Source organism: Tachyglossus aculeatus, chromosome 1 (genome assembly GCF_015852505.1).
Source record: "Tachyglossus aculeatus isolate mTacAcu1 chromosome 1, mTacAcu1.pri, whole genome shotgun sequence".
Taxonomy (NCBI): Eukaryota; Metazoa; Chordata; class Mammalia; order Monotremata; family Tachyglossidae; genus Tachyglossus; species Tachyglossus aculeatus.
In genome coordinates this window covers 122608974-122634041 of record NC_052066.1, presented here as the reverse complement: position 1 = coordinate 122634041, position 25068 = coordinate 122608974, and the positions used below count along the sequence as shown (strand labels likewise).

At 40.1% G+C, this 25068-nt stretch overlaps 1 protein-coding gene across 16 annotated transcripts in view; it reads left to right on the top strand.

Moving 5' to 3' along the window:
• Window positions 1-25068, top strand: part of RIMS1 (regulating synaptic membrane exocytosis 1) — a 554640-nt gene that overhangs the window by 243450 nt on the left and 286122 nt on the right. For all 16 annotated transcript variants that reach the window (XM_038748659.1, XM_038748658.1, XM_038748657.1 and 13 more), the window contains 2 exons: window positions 15813-16150; window positions 23137-24014. In XM_038748659.1, the coding sequence (XP_038604587.1) occupies window positions 15813-16150; window positions 23137-24014 (1216 nt within the window). The remainder of the gene's footprint in view (window positions 1-15812; window positions 16151-23136; window positions 24015-25068) is intronic.

Sequence of the window (25068 nt, the reverse complement as noted above, 5' to 3'; positions counted from 1 at the left end):
ATGTAGAATAATATATAATAACAATATAACAAGAATTTGCTAAGGGCTTACTATGTGCCGAGCACTGCACTAAGGGCTGAGATGATATAAGACAATTAGGTCCCTACCCCAGAAAGAGCTTGCAACTTAATAGGGAGGAAGTTGTTTAATGCCCATTTTACAGGTAAGGAAACTGAGGTTCAGAGAATTTAAATTACTTGCCCAAGGTCACACAGCAGACCAGTGGAGAAGAGGGAATTAGAACTTACCTCCCCTAATTTCCAGTTCAGTGCTCTTTCCAGTAGGCCAGAGTGCTTGTAACTTTCAGTTTATCGGGGTTCTGAAAAGATAAATATCACATTTCTCAATTTCCTCTATGAACTGGAAAACTTGCAGTTCTAGTGTCTGCTGACAAAAGTGTTCGCTGACATTTTTAAATAAATTAGATTCTGCTTCTATTTTCAATATATTATGTTAGTTTAATATTTTAAAGAATTAGAAATACAGGCTATTTATGCACAACCAAGTTATCTGAAATTCAGTTTATTTCAAACCAAAATATGCTGATGTTGTGACATGCCATTTTTATATCATTTCACAATTATTTCTTAGTCACTGCTTGTTTTGAGGTCACAGTCTTGAAAAAGCTACATTATTTTGTGTTAATGGCAGTACAGAGTGGGAGACCAATATGCTATTACTAGACAAGGTGCAATTTCTTTTGAAAAGAGGGAATAAAGGTGACAAAATTAGTCATTCTCCGATGAGGTTTGATAGGTACACTTTATTTTAAATTTTAAACTTATGGAACATTTTTTTTTACCCAGAAGAGCCTGCTGGCCAATGTCTTCCAGTTGTTATAGATGGTTTCAGAGAGTGACCAGAATAATAATAATAATAACAATAATAATATTATGCTATTTGTTAAGCGCTTACTATTTGCTGAGCACTGTTCTAAGTGCTGGCATAGATAAAAGGTAATCAAGTTATCCCACTTGGGGCTCACAGTTTTAATTCCCATTTTACAGATGAGGTAACTGAGACACAGAGAAGTTAAACAGCTTGCCCAAGGTCACAGAACAGACAAGTGGCGGAGCCAAGATTAGAAACCAGGTCCTCTGTCTCCCAAGGCTATGCACTTTCCACTAAGCCTGAATGGTCTGTTCTAGGACATGTGCTAGCATGCTTTTTCTATGTGGTATTTTTTTTTCTAGGGAAGCATGGGGAAGAGGAGAGGGGCTCTTAGAGTCACCTTCTGAAAACTTGACTTTTCCCCTGTTTGTAGAATTCTGAGGCATTTCTGTCACTGTCTCCACCTCTCAAATGATTCCAGAGCTATTGCTGTGCCTTCACTGATTCTCTGCTGCTTCAGTGACAAGATGGGCTGGTATAGGTCATCTGCCGGCATCTGGATATCATAGATGGAAACCTAAAGCCAGAGAAAAAGTAGTGGCTTGTAACAAAGACTGGTGTGACAGGCAGAAGGTTTGAATGCAAAGTTGTGAAATGCCCAGGACTTCTTGGTGCTCTTCTAGAATGAGTGTGTTGGAAATTTTTTACAGGACCTAATACAATCATCCAAATGGTTTGCATAGTGAATATAAACCATTATGAAAGCAGGTTAAAAAATCCTTCCTTTTTGGAGCCATATTATTTAAGTAATACAATAGATATGTTTGGTATAACTGAAACTGTTTCATTTTTCTCATGCTGTTTCAATCAGTGGTATTTACTGTTTGCATACTGTGTGCAGAAAACTCTACTAAGTGCTTGAGAGTACACTATAACAGTTGACATGAGATTACTCCCCTCCCTAAATCCAATAAGCAACCCTGTCCATATTCAAAGCCCTCCTGCAAGTCCCTTATACTGTGTCTTCCCTGATTATTTTTGAGCATTCCAAGTCACATAAACCCAGCAGCCAACTTCAGCGTGCTTGTACTTTTGTATACCCATCTTCAGCATTTATATGTTTATTAAGTTATTTATTTGGGTGACTCCTTTTAAATATTTCTTAGGTCTGGCTCCCCTTTAGAGTGTAAGCTCCTTGTGGGAAGCTCCCCTTCTAGACTGTGAGCCCATTGTGGGCAGGGATTGTCTCTTTGTTGCTGAATTGTACTTTCCAAGCGCTTAGTACCATGCTTTGCACACAGGAAGCGTTCAATAAATTCGATTGAATGATTGAATGAATGAACTCACTTGTCTTGTATTTCCTAAGCACTTAAGGTATCATAAATGCAATTGATGCTAATAATAATAGTATTTATCAAGTACACATTAGGTAGCAATCAATCTGTTAAGCATTGAGGTGGCTACAGAATAATTATATTGGACACAATTACTCACTGGAGCTCACAGGCATTTTATCCCCATTTTATAGATGAAGATACCCAGCACAGAAGACTTACGTGACTTTTCCAATGGTTACATAGTAATCAATCAATCAATCAATCAATCATATTTATTGACCGCTTACTGTGTGCAGAGCACTGTACTAAGCGCTTGGGAAGTACAAGTTGGCAACATATAGAGACAGTCCCTACCCAACAGTGGGCTCACAGTCTAGAAGGGGGAGACAGAGAACAAAACCAAACATATTAACAAAATAAAATAAATAGAATAGATATGTACAAGTAAAGTAAATAAATAAATAGAGTAATAAATATGTACAAACATGTATACATATATACAGGTGCTGTGGGGAAGGGAAGGAGGTAAGACGGGGCAGATGACAGATCCAGGATTAGAAACTGGACCTTCTGTCTCTCAGTTCCATGCCCCTTCCTCTAAGCCTCATTGCCATTATTGAGATAAGGTCCATTTTAAAAACTATGTCATATGTAAATCTTCCTCAGTTCCAGTTTAGTTAATAGCTATATACTCCTTGCTAAATTTGAAAGGAAAAACCACCCTAGCATTAGAATTGACTTGAGAACAATTTATCATGGTTAGAAATTTACAAACAGTATCATCAGAAACACATTCCAATATCCATGTCTTTAAGACTACTGGCAGCACATTCCCCACCCAGTTAAAATCATTAAATTGAATCAGGTATGCTTTCCAGATCCTGGAAAAGAAAATAATTTCTCATCTATCATCATCTCAGATCTATGACTTTTATAAAACTCCTCCCCAAAGTCCAATCATTTTGTTATTTAAAAAGCAGAATCGAGAAATAGTTGGTCCACTGATTTAATTCCATTGTATAGCTCACATCCAGTTCTAACCTGATTTGTTGCCAGATATATTGTTCAAGTGGGCATAATCTTGAAAGGACAGGTGTTTCTGCTCTGTTGTGACATCATCATTTCCAAGGTAACCAAGCACAGTATCATTGAGGAAGGATTATGATTAGTAAGTGTGAAATAAACAGCAGGAAGAATCCTGAAAAAGCCTCAAAAACAAATGTCACATTGATGCAAACACACCTAGAAATAATGAATACAGGGATGATGTAGAAATGAAGAGGACTATGAAAAACATGATATAGGCTAAAAACTATGAAATTAAAACCAGTTGAAAAGAGCTTCCAATAGCCTCAGTATGGGGGTAACAATGTTTCCCTCAGGCAGCAGAAGCTTGGCTCTAGTATATCAATCAAGCAATCAATCATATCTATTGAGCGCTTACTGTGTGCAGAGCACTGTACTAAGCACTTGGGAAGTACAAGTTGGCAACATATGTAATAGCAGCAGCTGTTATTTCACAACTACATCTCTTTATTTTACTAGTAGATCTTGAATGTTCTTAGTTGTTTTCCTACCTCACTTTCTTTTGCTGCTGCTTCAGCTTAAGGTCCGGACTTCTAAACTTTCACTAAGGCTAAAAACAAAATATTACAAAGTAACATCCACCCCACATATAGTAAAATGTCAAACTTTTGGAGCTAGGATATCTTCCCAACCACACTCCAAAGCCAACCACAACCAAACAAGGATCCTCATCTACCTCTGTGCCCAATAAATGGATGTTTCTATATTATAAAGTATATACACAGCTATTAAGATTGAAGGTGTTGTAAGAAGCAAACACCCAAGTGGTTTGGCAAGAATTAACACTTATTCATTGTAAAGCTTCCAGAGCTGATGGAAACAAGCACAGTTCTGCAATTAGAGAGTGGATTATCATTGTACACCACTGATGAGGAGATCATATACAGAGCCCTTCATGGCAGACAGCTGAAGAATGTTGGGAGCCATATGTTCCTACAGTCTCAATGCAGCTTCAAACAATATGAACCCCAGTAAATATGATTATATTACACATAACAGAATCATAAAAATGCAGGAAACAGCAGTATAGGAAGAAAGCTAGGCTACAACCACACTGCAACGCAACCCGGACCACTTAATGCTTTACCCTTCAGATATATACCTGCTAATGTGTGACATTCCAGCTGAATGCTAAAAGTAAGTAAATCCCTTTCTGTCTCCTCCCCACCTGGGTAGAGATTAATCAATCAACAACAAATGGGTTTTGGAGGAAACTGCCCAGAGTTTTTGTCATATTTTCAAGGGGTTGAGACCCATGAATAGATGAAGTTGCTCAAAAAAAGCAACTTATTTTAGAAAAGGATGTCAGTGTGTTAACTGCACCTCATTCAGAGAAATTCAGAGGATCTCATCAAACTTCAGAAATCCAGTGTATCATTACAGGAGGCTAAACAGCTAAAGAAGTTAAGGTCTCTCCAGCACCAGTTGAAATATTGGAATTTCAAAGTCTCACATCAATTTTGAAGAAGTTGAACATTTAAATATGATAATAATAATAATAAGGGTATTTGTTAAGTGCTTACTATGTGCAAAGCACTGTTCAAGCGCTGGGGGGGTCACAAGGTGATCAGGTTGCCCCACAGGGGGCTCACAGTTTAAATCCCCATTTTTCAGATGAGGGAACTGAGGCACAGAGAAGTTAAGTGACTTGTCCAGAGTCACACAGCTGACAAGTGGCGGAGCGGGATTTGAACCCATGACCTCCGACTCCGCAGCCCGGGCTCTTTCCACTGAGCCACGCTATGATTAAAGATTGTAAGCATCCAGGAGTGTTCAGGAAGAACCTGCCTATTATGAATATGCTTTAAGAAGAAGAAAAGGCTGCTACACAACCTCAACTGGACTAATTATTCATTGAAGTAACATTGCCTAGTGGTTAAAGCACTGGATTAGGAGTAAGAGGACCTAGGTTCTAATTGCAGCTCCACCACTTGTCTGGGGTCTGACCTTGCACAAGTCACTGCACTTCCTGTGCCTTAGTTACCTCATCTATAATGGGGATTAATACTATGAGCCCCATGGGGGAAAGAGACTGTATCCAACCTGATTTGCTTATACCTATCTTAGCTCATAGTACAGTGCCTGGCACAAATACCAAAAAATCCCCCCCCCCCCCCCCCCAACCAAACAAAAAACACCACCACCACAGTTTGCAAGCATTTTTTGTTTCTGTTACCTCCTGCAAGCACTCATTTATTTAAGATTGGGATAATGAGCTTCAAATTATTTTAAAAATATTTTACAATTATCATGGCTCAGTGGAAAGAGCACGGGCTTTGGAGTCAGAGGTTATGGGTTCAAACCCCGGCTCTGCTAACTGTCAGCGGTGTGACTTTGGGCAAGTCACTTAACTTCTCTGGGCCTCAGTTACCTCTTCTGTAAAATGGAGATTAAGACCGTGAGCCCCCTGTGGGACAGCCTGATCACCTTGTAACCGCCCCAGTGCTTAGAAAAGTGCTCTGCACATAGTAAGTGCTTAATAAATGCCATTATTATTATTATTATCATTAATATTTACAGCATGTTAAATAGTGTCATATTAGGTTTCTGGGGGTTCTGGAATCAATCCCAATTTTCAACATGTAGGTTTATGGGAAAATGGATATGGTGATGAAATTGTACATGAATATAAGTTCAAGCACTGCTCATTTCTGTGCAGCAATGTTTGATGATACAGCAAAGAATCTTGAAGAAGAAGAGCTGTCAGTTAGGATTCTAGTGCTCTAGTCACCCTTGCAACGCAGCAAGCACGGAGAATCACTAAATGTTCCAATACAAAAGAGAATCAGATAATGATGTTGATGATGCTAGTTGCTGAGGCAAGATTCAAGATAATCTGATTGGAGACGGACCTTGTCCTTTTCAGAACTCATAACCTGAGAGAAACAAGTACCTTATCTTCATTTTATAGATGAGGAAATTGAAGTAGTGAGGTAAAATGGCATTTTGCTTCTATATACTGATGACTATGCTAGAGGAAGACACATAGGGACACATGCAGGTGAATATGAGTTACTTCACAGAGTCAACAATGTATTTATACCCTTCAAAGTCTACAGTGGCCTTGTAGTCATTAAGTTGTATTTATTGAATGCTTACTGTGTGCACTGCACTGTACTAATTGCTTGGGAAAGATTACACAATGAGCTTACAGTCTAGAGGAGTTTACAGTATTTGAAGAAGTTACCACTGATGGACACATTATTCATTCATTCATCCAATCGTATTTATTGAGCACTAACTGTGTGCAGAGCACTGTACTAAGCACTTGATCATTATATATGCAAAAAAACCCTTTATGTCATTTTGTCAAATTTTTTTCAGTGTCCAATGCTATATTCTCTTTCATCATCTTGTCTCTTGTTCTGTAAAATACATTTACGTGAAAAGAGTTCCTCCTTTCTTGATAACAGTATCTATCCTTGATACTGATCTATCCTTGACGTTTGACTCCCAGTTTTCAGCTGGGATGTAATATTGACTGAGACTTTATTTTACCATGTCCGTCAAATATTTTCCTCTGCCTTAATTGTCCTTGGTTTCCCAATTTGATCTCTCCATACAGCAATTATCCGGCTGTCATTTATTCTTGTCATGTATCCCATCCAATGCACCTGTGATGAGGTGACAATAACTTTGATACTGAAAGAATAAATACATTTCAGAACTTCATTTTTTTGGCAACTGGTATTGAATATGGACCGTAAACAATGTTGATGGATCTGTTCAAGATACTGGTTCCGTCCTTGATTACTGGATCCAAGATCCTGGTTCTGTCCTTGATTACTGCATCAACCTCCTTGTTGACCTCCTTGTCTCCTATCTCTTGCCACTCCATACTTCACTCTGCTGCCCAGATCATTTTTCTTCAAAACCGTTCAGTCAATATTCCCCGACTCCTTAAGAAACTCCAGTGGTTGTCCATCCTCCTTGTCATCAAACAGAAACTCCTTACCACTGGTTTTAAAGCACTCAATCACCTTGCCCTCTCCTACCTTACCGCAATGATTTCCTACTACCACCCAGCCCATACACTTCACTCGTCTAATGCCAACCTACTCACTCTACGTCTATCTCATCTGTCTCACTGCCAACCTCTCCCCCACGTCCTGCCTCTGGTCTAGAATGCCCTCCTTCTTCCTATCTGACAGGTGATCACTCTCCTCACCTTTAAAACCTTATTAAAAGCACACCTCCTCCAAGGTGTGCTTTTTCACCCTCTCTCAGCCCTACAGTCCTTATGTACATATCTGTAATTTATTTTTTATTATCAATGCCTGTCTCCCCTTCTAGATTATAAGATCACTGTGGGCAGGGAATGTGTCTACCAACTTTGTTACATTGCATTCTCCCAGGCACTTAGTGCTCTGTACACAGTATTTGCTCAATAAATACGATTGATTGATTCTGTCCCCTGTGTGGTGTTCAGTTCTCTTAGCAGTAGATAAGGTTGGACAGCATTAGAGTTCTGTAAATCTTTAGCTTGGTCATGAATCTGATCCCACATCACTACCACCTTCCCAAATAGGGTGTACTGGTCTTGATTTGGTTTTGCGTTTCCCTGTCTATCATGTCTTTGATCAGTGTGTTGCCAAGATAACAGAATTCTGTTGCAGCCTTTAGCTCTATGTTGCCAATATACAGTTTTAGTTTTGGGTATAGCTCCCTGGTGCAGGTTAGTACATCATCTCAGGTTTTCCTTAAACTTGTCATCAGCTCATAATGCCTGGTTGATATAGTGAATCAGTAGTACAGTGCTCCGCACATACTAAGCTCTCAAGCTCTCCAGGGTGCAATCATTTGATACATAAATTATTCAATAATTGATTCTAGGACTCTGAGTGGTGCACAACAAATTTTGAGTTGGAAAAGTTTCCTGGAAGTACAGAAGCATAATCTAATAACTGCATCCAGATTTCTCATTGCATCTTCCAAAATGGCTGCATAGAATACGGTGAAAAGTACTGGGTCCACTATTCTTCCCAGCTTTAATTTATCTCGTTGCTAGTGGAGAATGGATTAGACAGTTCACCCTCTACCCCGATCCAAGTACATAATTCTTTGTTTCATAGCATGTCTTATAGATACCTATACAATCCACCTCTTTCATAGCTGGACCTTCTGAGGAGGTGAGAACAGGATACATTCAAAATGATAATGAAGGAAGCTTAGAATAGAAATATGTTCAATAACTGTTATCACTTTAACAGACAGAATTTACTGCTGGGTATCTATTTCAAACTTTTATTGATGTCATAAAGACATTTTGTAGTCAGTAGCCAGTTGTAGTGATCGTATAATCATGAAAGGGGACAGTAAAAATATTAGAGAGAACTAAGTTAAATTCTGGCTTTATTTCCAAAATGTTACCACTGCATTTAATTCTTTTACAACATGTCTTTTCACTGTGCATTTTAACCAGGGGATTATTAAGAAATTAAGGAACATTTGGTCAATAATGAGAGCTGTTTTAGAGACAAAGAACCATGGGGCAGGGAGAAATGGTTCGTGCATGTGCACGACATTGAGCTACTGAGTACTACAGTATGAGTTATTTAGAATGAGAAGTAATGGGAAATTGTAGATCAGCATGAGATACAATTAAGAATTAGTCTGTAGAATGAAAACAGTTCATGAGGCAGTTTTCACATTCTGTTACAGAAAAATTCTCGTATTTAAATTCTGTAGAATGGTTCTAAAACCTTGGTCCAGGTTCTCTCAAGTAGAGATTTTATATTATGTTAATTTAGGAATTCTGCTCCTCACTGTCACGGATCACTTTCAACACTGCCTATGGGAGGTCATTCTATTTATAAAGAACTTCTGTGCATATTCGCAGTGATAGGAAGCTAATGTGTTTTAGATATTTGAAGAATATATTTCCCTCAAGCTCATGCTTTGTTCTGTGTAAAAGGTATGTGTTGTTAAAGCCCCTTAGTCAAATGCCATGGGTGCTATGTAGTGTGTGAAGTGATAGCAAAACTTATGACTGAGAAAATGCCCACTTTTTCATACATGGAATTTTCTCTGTTCTTGAATGTCTGAATTAAAAATTCTGCCTGGGGTAAGAAGTTTGATGTTTATAGCTCCATTTGCAAATGCGCGGGTTATGTACTGATTGTCCTGTTATACAAATATGTCCTGTAAGTCTCCAGAGTGGTCTAATGTAATGATGCTTTAGACTTCATCAAGTGAAAAATACGGAATTATGAATGTTGCTAAAGGAAAAGACCAGAAGGAAATTTCGATTGTTCATCATTTTATTGATATATTACGAGGGATTTCAGAAGCCACATTAGATCAGTATAATCCTTCATCAGAGCGTGTACTTGGTTGCCTAACATCTGTAGATTGTTAAAATAAGTTATTACACAGACTTGCTTTAGTTTAGATTAGTTTGGATTTGATCCCAGGATATTCAATCAGGATCATTCCTGCATGTTGCTAGATTGCCTGCTCCACACATTTCTTCAAAATGGTTTTCATTAAACAGCATTCTTGCTGAAACTGTTATGCTTTTTTTATTATTGTCGTTTCAAAGAAAACCTTTTGTTGTAATTACTTTCTGAAAATGTTTTTTAGCCCTTTGGGCTAAGTAGAGCTCAAGGCAAACAGGACATTTAATTTCAAACTCACAAAGAGAATCTTAGATAGACATGGTAGCATAGTTTCTGCGTGAGTATCATGCTTATGATCTGCTATGTAATTTGTGGGGCTCAACGTTTGTGCCGTGAGAGCTGCTGGAAGAGCGAAATAGAGAAATGTTTCATTTTAATCTCAGAGTTTTCTGCCTTATATTTCCTGAGTGTATTTTTTTTTGTGATTTAGATGTGCATATCTGGCTAATTAAGAAATAAGTGTATAATAGAACTGAAGGACATTAGATAAAAATGAGGTAGCAAATTTCTAAAAAAGAGCAGTGGTTTTGGCTTTTCTAGTTGTCAGTACTTGTTCAAAGTAAAACTCCTATTTGAAGTGATATATTTGCATATGCAAGATCATCTTCAATGTGTGACCCTAAATTGTACAACAGTATTAAAACTTGGTATTTTAAAATATCTTCATTAGCTTTTCAACTTCAGGATCATTTATGACAAACGGTTAATTGCATTAAAAAGAATAGTAAACTGTGGTATCACCTTTTTCTAGCTTTACCCAAAATAAATATTTGAATTAATCATGAAAAATAATTACATATACTAAAAACCACACTACTCAAATTGTCTAGGGCATTTATTCATTGAATTTCAAATTTTAATTCAAATTTTATTCATGTAGTACTAATTAACGTAATCAGTACTTAATGATTATGCAAAGTTTTAGACTTCCATTTTACTTATTAAATTTTAAATTAATAAACTATTATTTATTAGAAAACAGTTCTAAGATGGTAGAAATTCAATTTTATGAAAACATGCCAAAGGAAAACTATATCCAGATAAAACTAAACCTCTTGCAAATGAAAAACAATTTCAAGAGTTCATATTCATTGCTGTTTCCTATTTTCCTTTTACCTTTCCATAACTTCATGTCTGTATCACAGCTGAATTTTTTATAGAGCTTTTGAATCATTGTATGATCTTCTGAAAATTTTATTGCAACTTTATTTAATCTGGATCCTTTAATCTTAAATATGAATTTTGAAGGGAGATCCAACTTTTGGGGCTGGGTAAACTATTTTATATTTTTGTTAGTCTATCTATTATTATGGGCCTCTAACCAAAACATGGAGGAAAGGAGCAATTGCTACAAACTCACTATTAACAAAATCCCATTTCTTTTCATCGCTTCCCAAGCATCTGGAGGAAGATGAACAGCAGGAAAGGATCCTAGAAATTTTAGAAAATATTCTTGGAGAATGAGCTCAGGCTTCTGAGCAGACAGGCTTCTTCCCCATCTTAACTAGACTCTAAGGTCTAACAGCCTTGATAAATTGGCTTTAAAAATAGTGAGAGACAATAAAATAAAAATTGGCCTGTTGATGAGTGTGGCAATAAAATAGAAATTGGTCTAAATGAGGAAAATCAATATTTATGAGTGCTTTTATTCTCATAAATATTAACTGTCTTCTTCTTGTCTATTAATAGAGCAAGGCTAGTGATAGTAATCAGGATTCTTCTCTGGTTTTTTTGTGAGTTTTTGACTTGGGACCGTGGGAGTGGAGGAGGAGTATGGGACTCCTCTGCCGCCTGCCGTCTATCACTCCTTGACTCCGCCAACCTCCTGCTCCACCCCACCTTGCCCGGTCACCAACTTGATCACACCCTGGATCTCATCATCTCTTACCGCTGTACTATCTCCACCCTCACCAACTCTGAAATTCCTCTCTCTGACCACAACCTTCTCACATGCCTCCTCTCTCACACTCCTCCCCCCGTAAATCTATATTACACCCCCATACAGACATCCGCTCTCTCAACCCTATCCCTCTCTCTCAGCACATCACACCCCACCTTGCCTATCCAGTCTACTCACTCCTGATGACCAGATTGAGGTTCTCAACTCCACCCTCTCTACTCAAGTCAACTTACTTGCTCCCCTTTCCCTTCGTCGCTGTCACACCACTAACCCACAGCCTTGGATCACTTCCACTGTCCACCTCCTTTGCTCATCTGCTTGAGCTGCTGAACACTGCTGATGAAAGTCTAAATGCCAGGCCAACTTTGTTCACTATAAATTTATCCTTTCCTGTCTTAACTCTGCCCTCTTCTCTGCCAGACAAAACTATTTGTCTTCCCTTATTGACACCCGTGCCCATCACCCCCGTCAGCTGATCCGGACATTTAACTCCCTCCTAGGCCCCCTGTTCTTCCCCCTCCTCCATCCCTTGACCTCAATGATCTGGCCACCTACTTCATTAGGAAAATTCATACCATCAGGTCTGAGCTCCCCAAAGTCACCCCTCCCCCTTCTTCATCCCCCCAGCTCTCGACCTCCTCCTCTACTTTCCCATCCTTCCCAGCAGTATCTTCAGAGGAAATCTCCTCCCTCCTCTCAAGTGCCACCTCCTCCACCTGTGCTTCAGACCCAGTTCCTCTCACCTTATAAAAACTCTCACCCTCCTTAACTTCCGTCTTCAACCACTCAGTCTCCAACAGCTTCTTCTCCTCTGCCTTCAAACATGACCACGTTTGGACCATGGGAGACCCCATCCTAAAAAAAACCCTCTTGAACCAACTGCTCCCTCCAGTTATCACCCCATCTTCCTCCTACCCTTCTTTTCTAAACTCCTAGAGCGAGTCATCTACACTCGCCACCTCGAATTCTTCAACTCCAACTCTCTCCTGGACTCCCTCCAATCTGGCTTCCATCCCCTCCACTCCATGAAACTGCCATCTCAAATAATAAATAATAAATAATGATGGTATTTTTTAAGTGCTTACTATGTGCGAAGCACAGTTCTAAGTGCTAAGGGGGGATTCAAGGTGGTCAGGTTGTCCCACGTGGGGCTCACGGTCTAAATCCCCATTTTGCAGATAGGGAACTGAGGCTCAGAGAAATGAAGTGAGTTGCCCAAAGTCCCCCAGCTGACAAGTGGTGGAGGCAGGATTAGAACCCATGACCTCGGACTCCCAAGCCCTTGCTCTTTCCACTGAGCCACGATGCTTCAGAGGTCACCAATGACCTCCTTCTTGCCAAATCCAATGGCTCCTACTCTATCCTAATCCTCCTTGACCTCTCAGCTGCCTTCGACACTGTGGACCACCCCCTTCTCCTCAACACACTATCCAACCTTGGCTTCACAGACTCTGTCCTCTCCTGGTTCTCCTCTTATCTCTCTGGCCGTTCATTCTCAGTCTCCTTCATGGGCTCCTCCTCCCCCTCTCATCCCCTTAACTGTAGGGATACCTCAAGGGTCAGTTCTTTGTCCCCCCACCCTGTTTTTTAAATGGTATTTGTTAAGTGCTTACTATATGCCACGCACTGTTCTATGCACTCTGTTCTCCATCTACACTCATTCCCTTGGTGAACTCATTCACTCCCATGACTTCAACTGTCATCTCTACGCAGATGACACCCAAATCGACATCTACTCCCCCTATTCTTTCTCCCTCCCTCCAGGCTTAAATTCATTCAGTAGTATTTATTGAGCGCTTACTGTGTGCAGAGCACTGTAATAATATCTCATCCTTCCTTCAGGACATCTCCACCTGGATGTCCGCCTGCCACCTAAAACTCAATATGTCTAAGACTGAGCTCCTTATCTTCCCTCCCAAACTCTGTCCTCTCCCTGACTTTCCCGTCACTGTGGACAGCACTACCATCGTTCCCATCTCATGGGATGGTCAGCATGGCATCCCACGCTGAAGCAGCATGGTTCAGTGGTAAAGAGCCCGGACTTTGGAGTCAGAGGTTATGGGTTCAAATCCCAGCTCCACCAATTGTCAGCTGTGTGACTCTGGGCAAGTTACTTAACTTCTCCGTGCCTCAGTTACCTCATCTGTAAAATGGGGATTAAGACTGTGAGCCCTCCGTGGGACAACCTGATCACCTTGTAACTTCCCCAGCGCTTAGAACAGTGCTCTGCACATAGTAAGCACTTAATAAATCTCATTATTATTATTATTATTATTATTATAAGCCCACAACCTTGGTGTCTTCCTTGACTCTGCTCTCTCATTCACCCCCACACACCCAAACCGTCACCAATACCTGCCGGTCTCACCTTCACAGCATCACCAAGATCAGCCCTTTCCTCTCCATCCAAACTGCTACCTTGTTGGTACAGTCTTTCATCATATCCCGACTGGATTACTGCATCAGCATCCCTTCTGCTCTCCCATCCTCCAGTCTCTTCCCACTTCAGTCTATATTTCACTCTGCTGCCTGAAGTATCTTTCTATAGAAACACTTCGGGCATGTCACCCCTCCTCCTCAAAAGTCTCCAGTGGTTGCATATCAACCTTCGCATGAAGCAAAATCTCCGTACTGTTGACTTCAAAGCTCTCCATCAGCTTGTCCCCTCCTACCTCACCTCCCTTCTCTCCTTCTACAGCCCAGCCTGCACACTCCGCTTCTCTGCTGCTAACCACCTCACTGGGCCTCATTCTCACCTGTCCTGCCATCGACCCCTGGCCCACGTCTTACCTCTGGCCTGGAATGCCCTCCTTCCTCACATCCGCCAAATTACCTCTCTTCCCCCCTTCAAAGCCTTATTGAGAGCTCACCTCCTCCAGGAGGCCTTCCCAGACTGAGCCTCCCTTTTCCTCTGCTCCTCGTCCCCTCCTCATCACCCGTACTCCCTCCCTCTGCTCTACCCCCTTCTCCACCCCACAGCACTTGTGTATATTTGTACATATTTATTATTCTATTTTATTAATGAAGTGTATATATCTATAATACTGTTTATCTATTTTGATGCCATTGAGGCCTGTCTACTTGTTTTGTTTTGTTGTCTGTCTCCCCCTTCCAGACTGTGAGCCCATTGCTGGGTAGGGATTGTCTCTATCTGTTGCCAAATTGTACTTTCCAAGCACTTAGTACCGTGTTCTGCACATAGTAAGCGCTCAATAAATATGATTGAATGAATGAGATAATAATACTAATAATATAATAATAATAATAATTGTTGCATTTCTTAAGTGCTTCTTATATGCAAGGCACTGAACTAAACATTGGGGAATGCTGGCAGAGCTCCAGCAGGGTCTCTTTCTGACTGAACAGATACACTTGAGTGAATTGATTTCTCACAGTTGAGCTTCTCACCAGCTCATTTGTTAGTGAGATGAGGGTCTGCATCTTCCAATTTCCATACTCCCAACAAATCTCTCTCTTCCTCCCTCCCTGTTGTTTGATAACTGAAGAACTGATGACAGGAATGTGAAAGGGTAGAAATGAAGATGGCTGGCAGTGGAATAAATGAACCTGAAACTTTCACTCTGGAGATTAAGAAAAGTATTTGTTTAGTTGTCATTAAATATGATTTTGTGGTCCGACTTAAATACTCACAACATTTGGACAATGGACTGGTAAGGAGAAAACCTGAGTTCAGGCAAATGATTATCTCTCTGCTGAAGCATACTAAATTAGAATTTTAGGAAAGCATACCTGATACCTTTGTATATTATACTTGATCTCTTGGGGGGAAACATGATTTAGTAGAATGAGCATGGGAGAATTAGGAGACCTGAATTCTAGTTCCATCTCTAACATTAGTCTGTTGAGAGACTTTGGACAACTTACTTAACTCTATGTGCCTCAGTTTCCTGACCTGTAAAATGGGAATGATGATACCTGCCTCTCTTTGCCTCACAGGACAGTTGTGTGGGTGAAGTGAGATCACTGATCTGATCAGATCACTGATCTGAAAACTACTTGGAAAAATAGAAAGTGCTGTACAAAGTGTAAAAGGGAAAATAGCCAAGCAAATATTCTGGGAGAAATTGAATTTGTGCATTTTAAGCTATAGAACTTCCTCATTTCCTTTTTAAAAATAGTCCAATAAAAGTTGGAAATAATTATTTCCCTTTTATCTCCCTTCCCTGTTCTCCATCCTTTCCCCAATCTACATTTTTGAGGCTAGAAAATTCATTTTGTTTTTTCCTTGTCCTCAACTAGGTTATGTGGGTTTGCAATTTGTGTCGGAAGCAGCAGGAAATTTTAACCAAATCTGGAGCCTGGTTTTTCGGTAGTGGGCCTCAACAGCCACCTAGCCAGGATGGAACATTGAGTGATACAACCACTGGTGTGGATGCACCTCGAGAAAAGAAAGCAAGACTTCAAGAGCGGTCAAGATCTCAAACTCCTTTAAGCACAGCAGCCGTCTCAGCACAGGAAAAAATTCCATCTGGAGCACAACCTGACAGAAGCAAAAGAGCAGAGCCATCACAGCAAATTATGGGTCCTGAGCAGAAACAGGTCTCTTCAAGGTCTCGAAGTGAACCCCCACGAGAGAGGTAATGATTCATCAACCTCCTTCAGTGAGTGCCTACACTGCCAGGTTTGGGGGGTGTGGTGGTGGGGGGCACGGGGCCGGGCTGGCTGGGAAAGGAGGCCCCCCCTCCACTACGATCCGGCCACGTGGAGGGGACCAGTCCCCTTTCAAACCTCACATCCTGAGTTTCCTAGCACGATAGAATTCAGTTCTCATAATTTTTCCGATTATGATGGTACTTATGTAAGCACTTTCATTCAATCATATTTATTGAGCGCTTACTGTGTGTAGAGCACTGTACTAAGCGCTTGGGAAGTACAAGTTGGCAACATATAGAGACGGTCCCTACCCAACAGCAGGCTCACAGTCTAGAATAAGCAGTTGGGAGGCAGCGTAACCTAGTGGGTAGAGCATAGACCTCGTAGACAAAAGGACCTGAGTTCTCATCCCAGGTCTGCCACTTGTCTGCTGTGCGACCTTGGGCAAGACATCTCTGTGCCTCAGTTACCCCATCTATGAAATGGGGATTAAGACAGTAAGCCCGATGTGGGACAGGGACTGTCTCCAAACAATTCATTCATTCAGTCGTATTTACTGAATGCTTACTGTGTGCAGAGCACTGTACTAAGCACTTAGAAAGTACAACACAGCAATAAACAAAGTCCCTGCCCACAATGGGCTTACCATCCACCCTGGTGCTTAGTACAGTGCCTGGTGCATAGTAAGTGCTTGCAAAATACCACTAGTATTATAATCATTTTAACTTGAATGTTTCAGGATTTTCAGAATGAACTCGCCTCCCTTACAAAGATGAAGCTATTTCCTCAATTCTAATAAAACTGAAATAGCCCTTGATCTCTAATGCACACTCTCTCTGTTTCCCTTTCCCCTCTATCTCCTGGTCCTACTCAGCGATTGCTTTTCCTGTTTTCATCCCTTCATTCAATCATTCATTCAATCGAATTTATTGAGTGCAGAGCACTGTACTAAGAGCTTGGAGAATACAATTTGGCAACAGATAGAGACAGTCCCTACCCAACAGTGGGCTCACAGTCTGGAAGGGGAAGACAGACAGCAAAACAAAACAAGGCCTCAATAGCATCAAAATAGATAAATAGAATTATTGATATATACACATCATTAATAAAATAAATAGAATAATAAATATGTATGAATATACGTAAGTGCTGTGGGGAGAGGAAGGGGAACGACCAGAGGGAGGGAGTAGGAGTGGTGGGAAGGGGAGGAAGAGCAGAGGAAAAGGGGGGGCTCAGTCTGGGAAGGCCTCCTGGAGGAGGTGAGCTCTCAGTAGGGCTTATTCCTCTTTTCCTCACCCATAGATATTCCAAAGTAGGTTCAAAGTAGGCTTTAGACAATTTTCCCTTAAATCTCACCTGGGCAAATTGTTCCTTTGGCAGTAAATACGTCACCCTGTGAGAAAAGTCTCCTGCCTTTCCTCCCAATTCTCCACTGACTTCCAGTGACCTTTCATTATGTTTAGGATGGCATGTATTAACTGTGTTCAATCATTTAATCAGTGGCATTTACTGAGTACTTGCTATGTACAATATAATAGAATAGGGAGACTCAATCCCTGCCCATAAGGTTCTTACAGACAAGAGGGAGATAGGAAACCATGTCTAAATTGATATTTTTTGAATGCTTAGAGCTTGATCAATGTTTAACACAGAGAAGCAGCGTGGCTCAGTGGAAAGAGCACGGGCTTTGGAGTCAGAGGTCATGGGTTCAAATCCCGGCTCTGCCAATTGTCAGCTGTGTGACTTTGGGCAAGTCACTTAACTTCTCTGAGCCTCAGTTACCTCATCTGTAAAATGGGGATTAAAATTGCGAGCCCCACGTGGGACAACCTGATCACCTTGTATCCCCCCCAGCGCTTAGAACAGTGCTTTGCACATAGTAAGCACTTAACAAATGCCATTATTATTATTATTATTATTATTATTATTATTATTATTAAATCAACTAAGTAGGTAATTTGGAAAAGCTCCTTTTTATTGTATTTGTTAAGCACTTTCTCTGTGCCAGACACAGTTTTAAGGGCTGGAGTAAATACAAGGTACTCAAGTTGGAGACAGCCCCTGTCCCATATGGGACTCACAGTCTTCATCCCATTTTACAGATGAGGCAACTGAGGCACAGATAAGTTAAGTATCTTGTCCAAGGTCACATGGCAACTAGTAGCAAAAATTCCACAATCAATCAATCAGTCATATTTATTGAGCACTTACTGTGTTCAGAACACTATACTAAGCCCTTAGGAGAGTACTACACAATGTAAAGGACACAATCCCTGCCCACAACAAGCTTTCAGTCTAAAGGATAAGCTTACCATTTTTTTTTAATAAGCATGCTGTCAGTCCTTGAAGCTAGGTGGGAATCAAGGGATGAAAATGGCAATAGGGTTTAGAGTTCAGGGGACGAGAACAAAATGACCAGAATAAAGAGAAGAATGTAGTATTGCTTGCTCTATTTGATCTTTCACCAATATAACTATTTTCTGTTCCTGTAAGTGAAGACATCATTGGTTATTGTAATACATAGAATGATCTAGAATTGCATTGTGGGAGATAGTTCATATAGGTAACTTTTTATTTGGGCTTAGTGGATAGAGCATGGGCCTGGGAATCAGAAGGTCATGGGTTTAAATTCTGACTGCGTCACTTGTCTGCTGCGTGACCTTGGACAAGTCACTTAACTTCTCTGTGCCTCATTTCCCTCATCTGTAAAATGGGTATTAAGACTGTGAGCCCCATGTGGGTCAGGGATGGTGTCCAACCCAATTATCTTGTATCTACCCCAGTGCTTAGAACAGTACTTGGCACATAGTAAGCACTTAACAAATACCATCATTATTATTATTATGTCAAATATTACCTATTCTTGGCCTCATGATTTTAATATTTCTGTTGCTCATCTAATGCCCTCACAGTTCAATATACTGAAGCCAACTCTACACAACAAAGTAGACTAAAAAAATAACTTGGCAGCATGTTTCCAGAAATATTTGCAGCCAAATCAACAGGTCTGATAATTTACCTGTAGGGTCATGCTCCTTGGCTTCAAACTTCACCCAAACTGCTTCATCTTCTGGGGAATTTACTAATATATCTCTCACCTGTGTTTTACCTTGTCCAATAATGGGGATCTGATCCTTTGGGATCTGAGTTCATCATATCTGGAAGCCTTTGTTGTTAAACAATACTAATGTAGATTCCTCATGTAACTTTTTTGCTGATGAAAACATACCGTTTTTCTAATTTCAATATTGCCATAAACACTTCTGGATTTCAGGAACTTGGGTACTGGGTAAAAAAATAAAGCATTAGAGTATTAAGTAGGAATGAAGATTTGAGAATGAAGAAAATTAAAATGCAAAAATACTTTAACTTTAGTTACTGAAAGTTTCTTGTACACATCATTTTTTAATAAATCAAGCAGATATTCAAAATAACCTGTTACTAAAGTCAGCCTGAGAAAATTAATGTGTAATGTGATCAATTTTGTTGGGCCAGGTGGGAGGTCCAGGCTAAAATATTGCACAAAGAACAGAATAGCAATTTATAAAGCCAACCACATTCATCCCTTGTCATTGTGAAAAATAAAACAAAGGTCTTCCTGCCACTCATGTTCTCCACTAGCCAAAAAAGTTGTCCAACTCACTCTCAACATTTCCTTGAATGTTTTCCTTGCCAACCCATCTGCTACAACTGAAAACCCCAATTCTGGGTGTTAGCCATTCTTATCATTGCACAGTGCTACAATTAGGAAGGTACAATATGGAAATGACACAAAGATAGCAAAGAATGGGCTAGAAAATGTTAGATGCCTAAATAGATGTAAACCCACTTTGCCCCATGCAAGGAGATAGAGTAACCAAACTTCCTGCCAATATTGGTGCTTAAATCAGTGGGAAAACATATTACACAAAAAGGAAATGGCTTACCCTGCTTACTTATTGTCCTCATATTCAATCAATCAATGGTATTTATTTATGAGTGCTTATTATGTGCAGAGCACAATACAAAGTGCTTGGGAGAATACACTGTAACAGAGTTGTACACATGCACCCTACCCACAATGACCATACAGTCTAGAGGGACCAGCTTACAGTTGCCTGCATATGATTTATCTGGTGTAAGGTAGCCACTTCAGCTGTATAACTTTTTGGTAATTAGAGGGGTTGCAGATAGCGAAGGAATGGAAAAGAAAGAAAAAGCAAAATATGTTGGTTGCCTCACCCTCTACTCTGTGTTAGCCAGAAGACTTAGGCAGGGTCACCTCTGTCTTCGGAATAAAATGGTGGAGGAATAATTGGAGTTTGGGCAATACTCTCCCAAATGTCATGGAACCATAAAAGGTGAAGTCCTTTATTGTTATGGGCATAGTGTATAAGTCATGCTGAATTTCTAACTAGCTCAATGGCAGCCTCCACCAACCCTCCCAACCATCCTCACCAGCAAACACCTTCCTCCACCACAACTGTTTCAGAACATCAATTCTGGGAATTAATCTTATGCCATTGCAAGTTCAAGTTGGTTCTGACATTTCCAGTGAGGAAGAGATTCCCTCTCAGCAACATTCAAAGAACATTCCAAACGTTGGTCATGTCATCTTTTAGAGGAAGCACAACTTTCACTAGCCCTATCTTTTCTAAGTTGAAAAATACTCCTAATAGATAAATGTATTGATATTATGACATATTTCCCATTTTTGTCTATAAGTTGACAAGCATATCAAAACAAATTTTCCAATCATGATGTTGAGCACTTAGTTATATTTGCTCTTAAATGAACTGTCTAGAAATATCCATTTTTCTTTTCCCAACTATTTTGCATTTCATTAAGCAACTTGTAGATATTTTAGATACATGTTTTGGGTTCAAACTGAAAATATTTTTCCACAAATGAATGGTGACTGAAAGCTGTTCCCCAAAGGGTATAGTAGTTGATTACCCAGAAAGTACTGTCATTTAAAATATATCAAATCAATCAATCAATTAATCAATCAGTGATATTTATTGAGAACTTTCAGAGTTCGTAGACTGTTCCCTAACCTCCAGGACTTTACAGTCTAGAAGATATATTTCTCACACTGGGGCTCAGATATTTTACTTTCCCCAATTAACCAAGATTAAACTGACTTTAAGCCAAGCTATCAGAGACTTCTCTGTTAAAATAAGATGAATATTTTTGGATAGAAGTATCACTTGGCCTACTAAATAATTTGTTTGAGATATGTTGACATCAACTTATCTGTTGATTTACAGATAAAGTTTTAGAGTTTTGTAATTCCCTGTTTGATTCCTTCTTCCAGGACTCCCTTCACACATTTGAGTACCCTGAGGCAGGAGAATATTTGCCATGCCTTCCGTTTCATATAACTTAATTACTTTACACTGCAGGCACACACAACACTCTGAATGATGTTTATTCATTAATTCAATGATATGATGCAGAGCACTGTACTAAGCGCTTGGGAGGGTACAATGCAATAATAGGTACATTTCTTGCCCACAACAAGCTTACAGTGTAGAGGGGGGGACAGACATTAAAATAAAAGAATAAATTACGATGTTCGTTCATTCATTTTTGTATTGAATGCTTACTGTGTGCAGAGCACTGTACTAAGCGCTTGGGAAGAACAAGTCGGCAACATATAGAGATGATCCCTACCCAATGTGTACATAAGTGCTTTGGGTCTGGGAAGGGGGATGAATAAAAGGAGCAGATCAGGGCGACAGAAGAGAGTGGGAAAAGATGAAAGGAGGGCTTAGTCAGGGAAGACCTCTTGGAGGAGATGTGCCTTCAATAAGGCTTTGCTGGGGGGGAGAATAATTGTCGGATTTGAGGAAGGATGGCATTCCAGGACAGAAGCAGGACATAGGCGAGGGGTCAGCAGAGAGATAGACTAGATTGCGGTACAGTGAGAAGGTTAGCATTAGAGGAGCCAAGTATGTGGGCTGGGCTGTAATTGGAGGTTAGTGAAGTGAAGTAGGAGGCGCCAAGGCAATTGAGTGCTTAAAGCCAATAGTGAGGAGTTTTTGTTTGATGCAGAGTTGGATGGAAAACCACTGAAGTTTCGTGAGGGGTTTGGAATCATGTCCTGAATGATTTTATAGGCAAATGATCCAAGCAGCAGAGAAAACTATGGATTGGAGTGGGGAGAGAAAGGAGGCTGGGAGTTCAGCAAGAAGGCTGATATAGTAATCAAGGCGGGATAGGATAAATGATTGGATTAACATGGTAACAGTTTGGGTGGAGATGAGAGAGCAGATTTTAGAGATGCTGTGAGGGTAGAACCAACAGGATTTAGTGATGGGTTGAATATGTGAGTTGAGTGAGAGTGAGGAATCAAAGATAATGCCAAGGTTATGGGTTTGTAAGACAGGAAGGATGGTGGTGCCCTCTAAAGTGATGGGAAAGTCAGGGGGAAGACAGGGTTTGGGTAATACTACGGCATTATTCCAGGGGATACCTGTGATCCACTCCCTAAAGCTATAGAGCCACTGTGTTTCTTCTCCCAGCTCTCTGCTCACAAGGCAGTTCTTCCACAGGCAGTGCAGAAAATTTTTAATTTTGAACTCCTGCTACACCTCTTCCATCCTGCCACCATTTATCTGTTGTTGCACTCTGATGCAAGATTGACTTCTGAATGTGGTCTTTCCTTAGCCCACTGCTAACCCGAAGACCTTAGTTCATACCCCAGAATACAGGCAGGTAGTTTGTATGAAGGAAGCCATAAGGAACTACCAGCTATCATGCAGAAGAACATAAGCTTACAGAAAAACAAATTACCTGCACTGTCACAATCCAAGGGTTTTCTCATTTTCCCTATCAAATGTGAAACAAAACTCTCATCCCTTTTCCTGTCCAGGATTGGAGACATAGTATACTAAATAGTCTTTCAAAGTCTGCAGAAGTATTTTGTATTTTCGTTTTTGTTTCATGTTATTGTTGGGCTCATTGTGGTACTTTTCTATTTTTATAGTAGGAAGAAGACGGCAGTGGGTTCTGAGCAGAATGGCAAAGGAGGCCTGAAAAGTGAGCGTAAGCGGGTGCCAAAGTCCTCTCTTCAGCAAGGGGAGGAACCACTGGATGAGAGGGAACGTAAAGAAAGGCGGGAAACCAGAAAACTAGAAAAAGGGAGATCCCAAGACTACCCAGACGTGCCAGCAAAACGTGATAAAGGCAAGGGTGGAAATGAAGAGAAGCAAAGAAAAGAAGAGGAATACCAAACGAAGTACCGCAGTGACCCCAATTTAGCGAGATATCCTGTCAAACCGCATCCCGAGGAGCAACAGATGCGCATGCATGCCACGGTTTCCAAAGCAAGGCACGAAAGGAGGCACAGTGATGTCTCTCTGCCACACACAGAGGTGGAAGCAGCAGAAGCCCCGGAGGATAAATTAGGGAAACATTCCCAGTTACCAGGACCTCAGGATCGAAAGTCTCTGGAAACACAGAGGTCATATTCCACTGAAAGGACTGGGGATGTTAGAATTTCTGTTTCTAAACAATTAACTAATCATAGCCCACCAGCTCCTAGGCACGGTCCCGCTCCTTCAGAACACCTAGAGTCTAAGAGTCAGGAGTCTTTGAAAAAACAGAGTCGCCTAGATCCTAGCTCTGCTATTCTTGTCAGGAAAGCAAAACGGGAGAAAATGGAAACTATGCTGAGGAATGACTCCCTTAGTTCTGACCAGTCTGAATCAGTTCGACCATCTCCACCCAAGCCCCATAGATCTAAGAGAGGTGGGAAAAAAAGGCAGATGTCAGTTAGCAGCTCAGAGGAAGAAGGAGCGTCAACACCTGAGTATACTAGCTGTGAAGATGTGGAAATAGAAAGTGAAAGTGTCAGTGAAAAAGGTAAGAGATTATTATTATACTAATCGCAAAGAAGCAATGCACATCCTATTTCCACATTCTTGCTTTGTGATATGGCATGTTTTTTCCGGTCCTAATTTCTTCTCTTAATTATGCTCTCTGGTGAAAGTATGACTCACAGAATGTGAAAACTGGTTTAACTCAAGGAGTTGTATTTTTCATCTAAAATTTAGGACTCTGACCTTGGTTATGCTCTACTTTTCGAGGATAATGTTATAAGCTAATTTTCAAATATAGATTTCCTTTTAAAAAGAACCACCTATGTTTTTGGAAAGTAAAACCTACTGAATCTTCAATAGGAAGAATAGTACTTTTGCCCATGTCCTATGACTTAATCGATAAAACCAAGTATAGGGGTAGTATCACTCAAGGGCATGTGCTTTGAAAAATGAACTTACTACATTATATCATCTGAAATCATATTTAAACAAATATTTATATTTATTCTAGCCGAGTTCTGTTTTGCCTACCTTAATTGTTTAAATTGATAATGTTATGGAATGAGTCTAGAAGGTGTCTCCAAACATTCAAGGTCATTTGGGAAAATCAATTTGATTATTAGCAAAAATAGCAGTTACTTTATTTAGAAGCCTACAAAGCATTTGTTCATCTTTTCTTCTATCAACCATATTTTATATTAAAAAAAACAAATTTTCAATTAAATTTCCACTTTGGGGTCACTTGAACAAGTTACATGACCCTTGGGCAGATTTGAAGTCAGAAAATCAGTAATCTTTCACTTTGGATATGTTCTTAAAAAAACCCCAGAAGTTTGTTAGTTGATTGAATTATCTGTCTAAACTAGTCATATTTCTGTATTCTTACAAAGGGGGATTCTTGGTTGAAAGCTGTTTTTTATGTGTTTTGACTATATAAAGTTAAATTTCTTTCCAACCAAAAAAGCAATGCAAAAACATAAAAAAACACATTGCATTGTCCCCAAACCAAAAGTATCTCTGCTTTATAATCCTGCCCCATAGAGTGGGAAAAAAAACCTTCCATGTACTTTTCTCCTCCTCTGCCGTGTGTCTCCCAT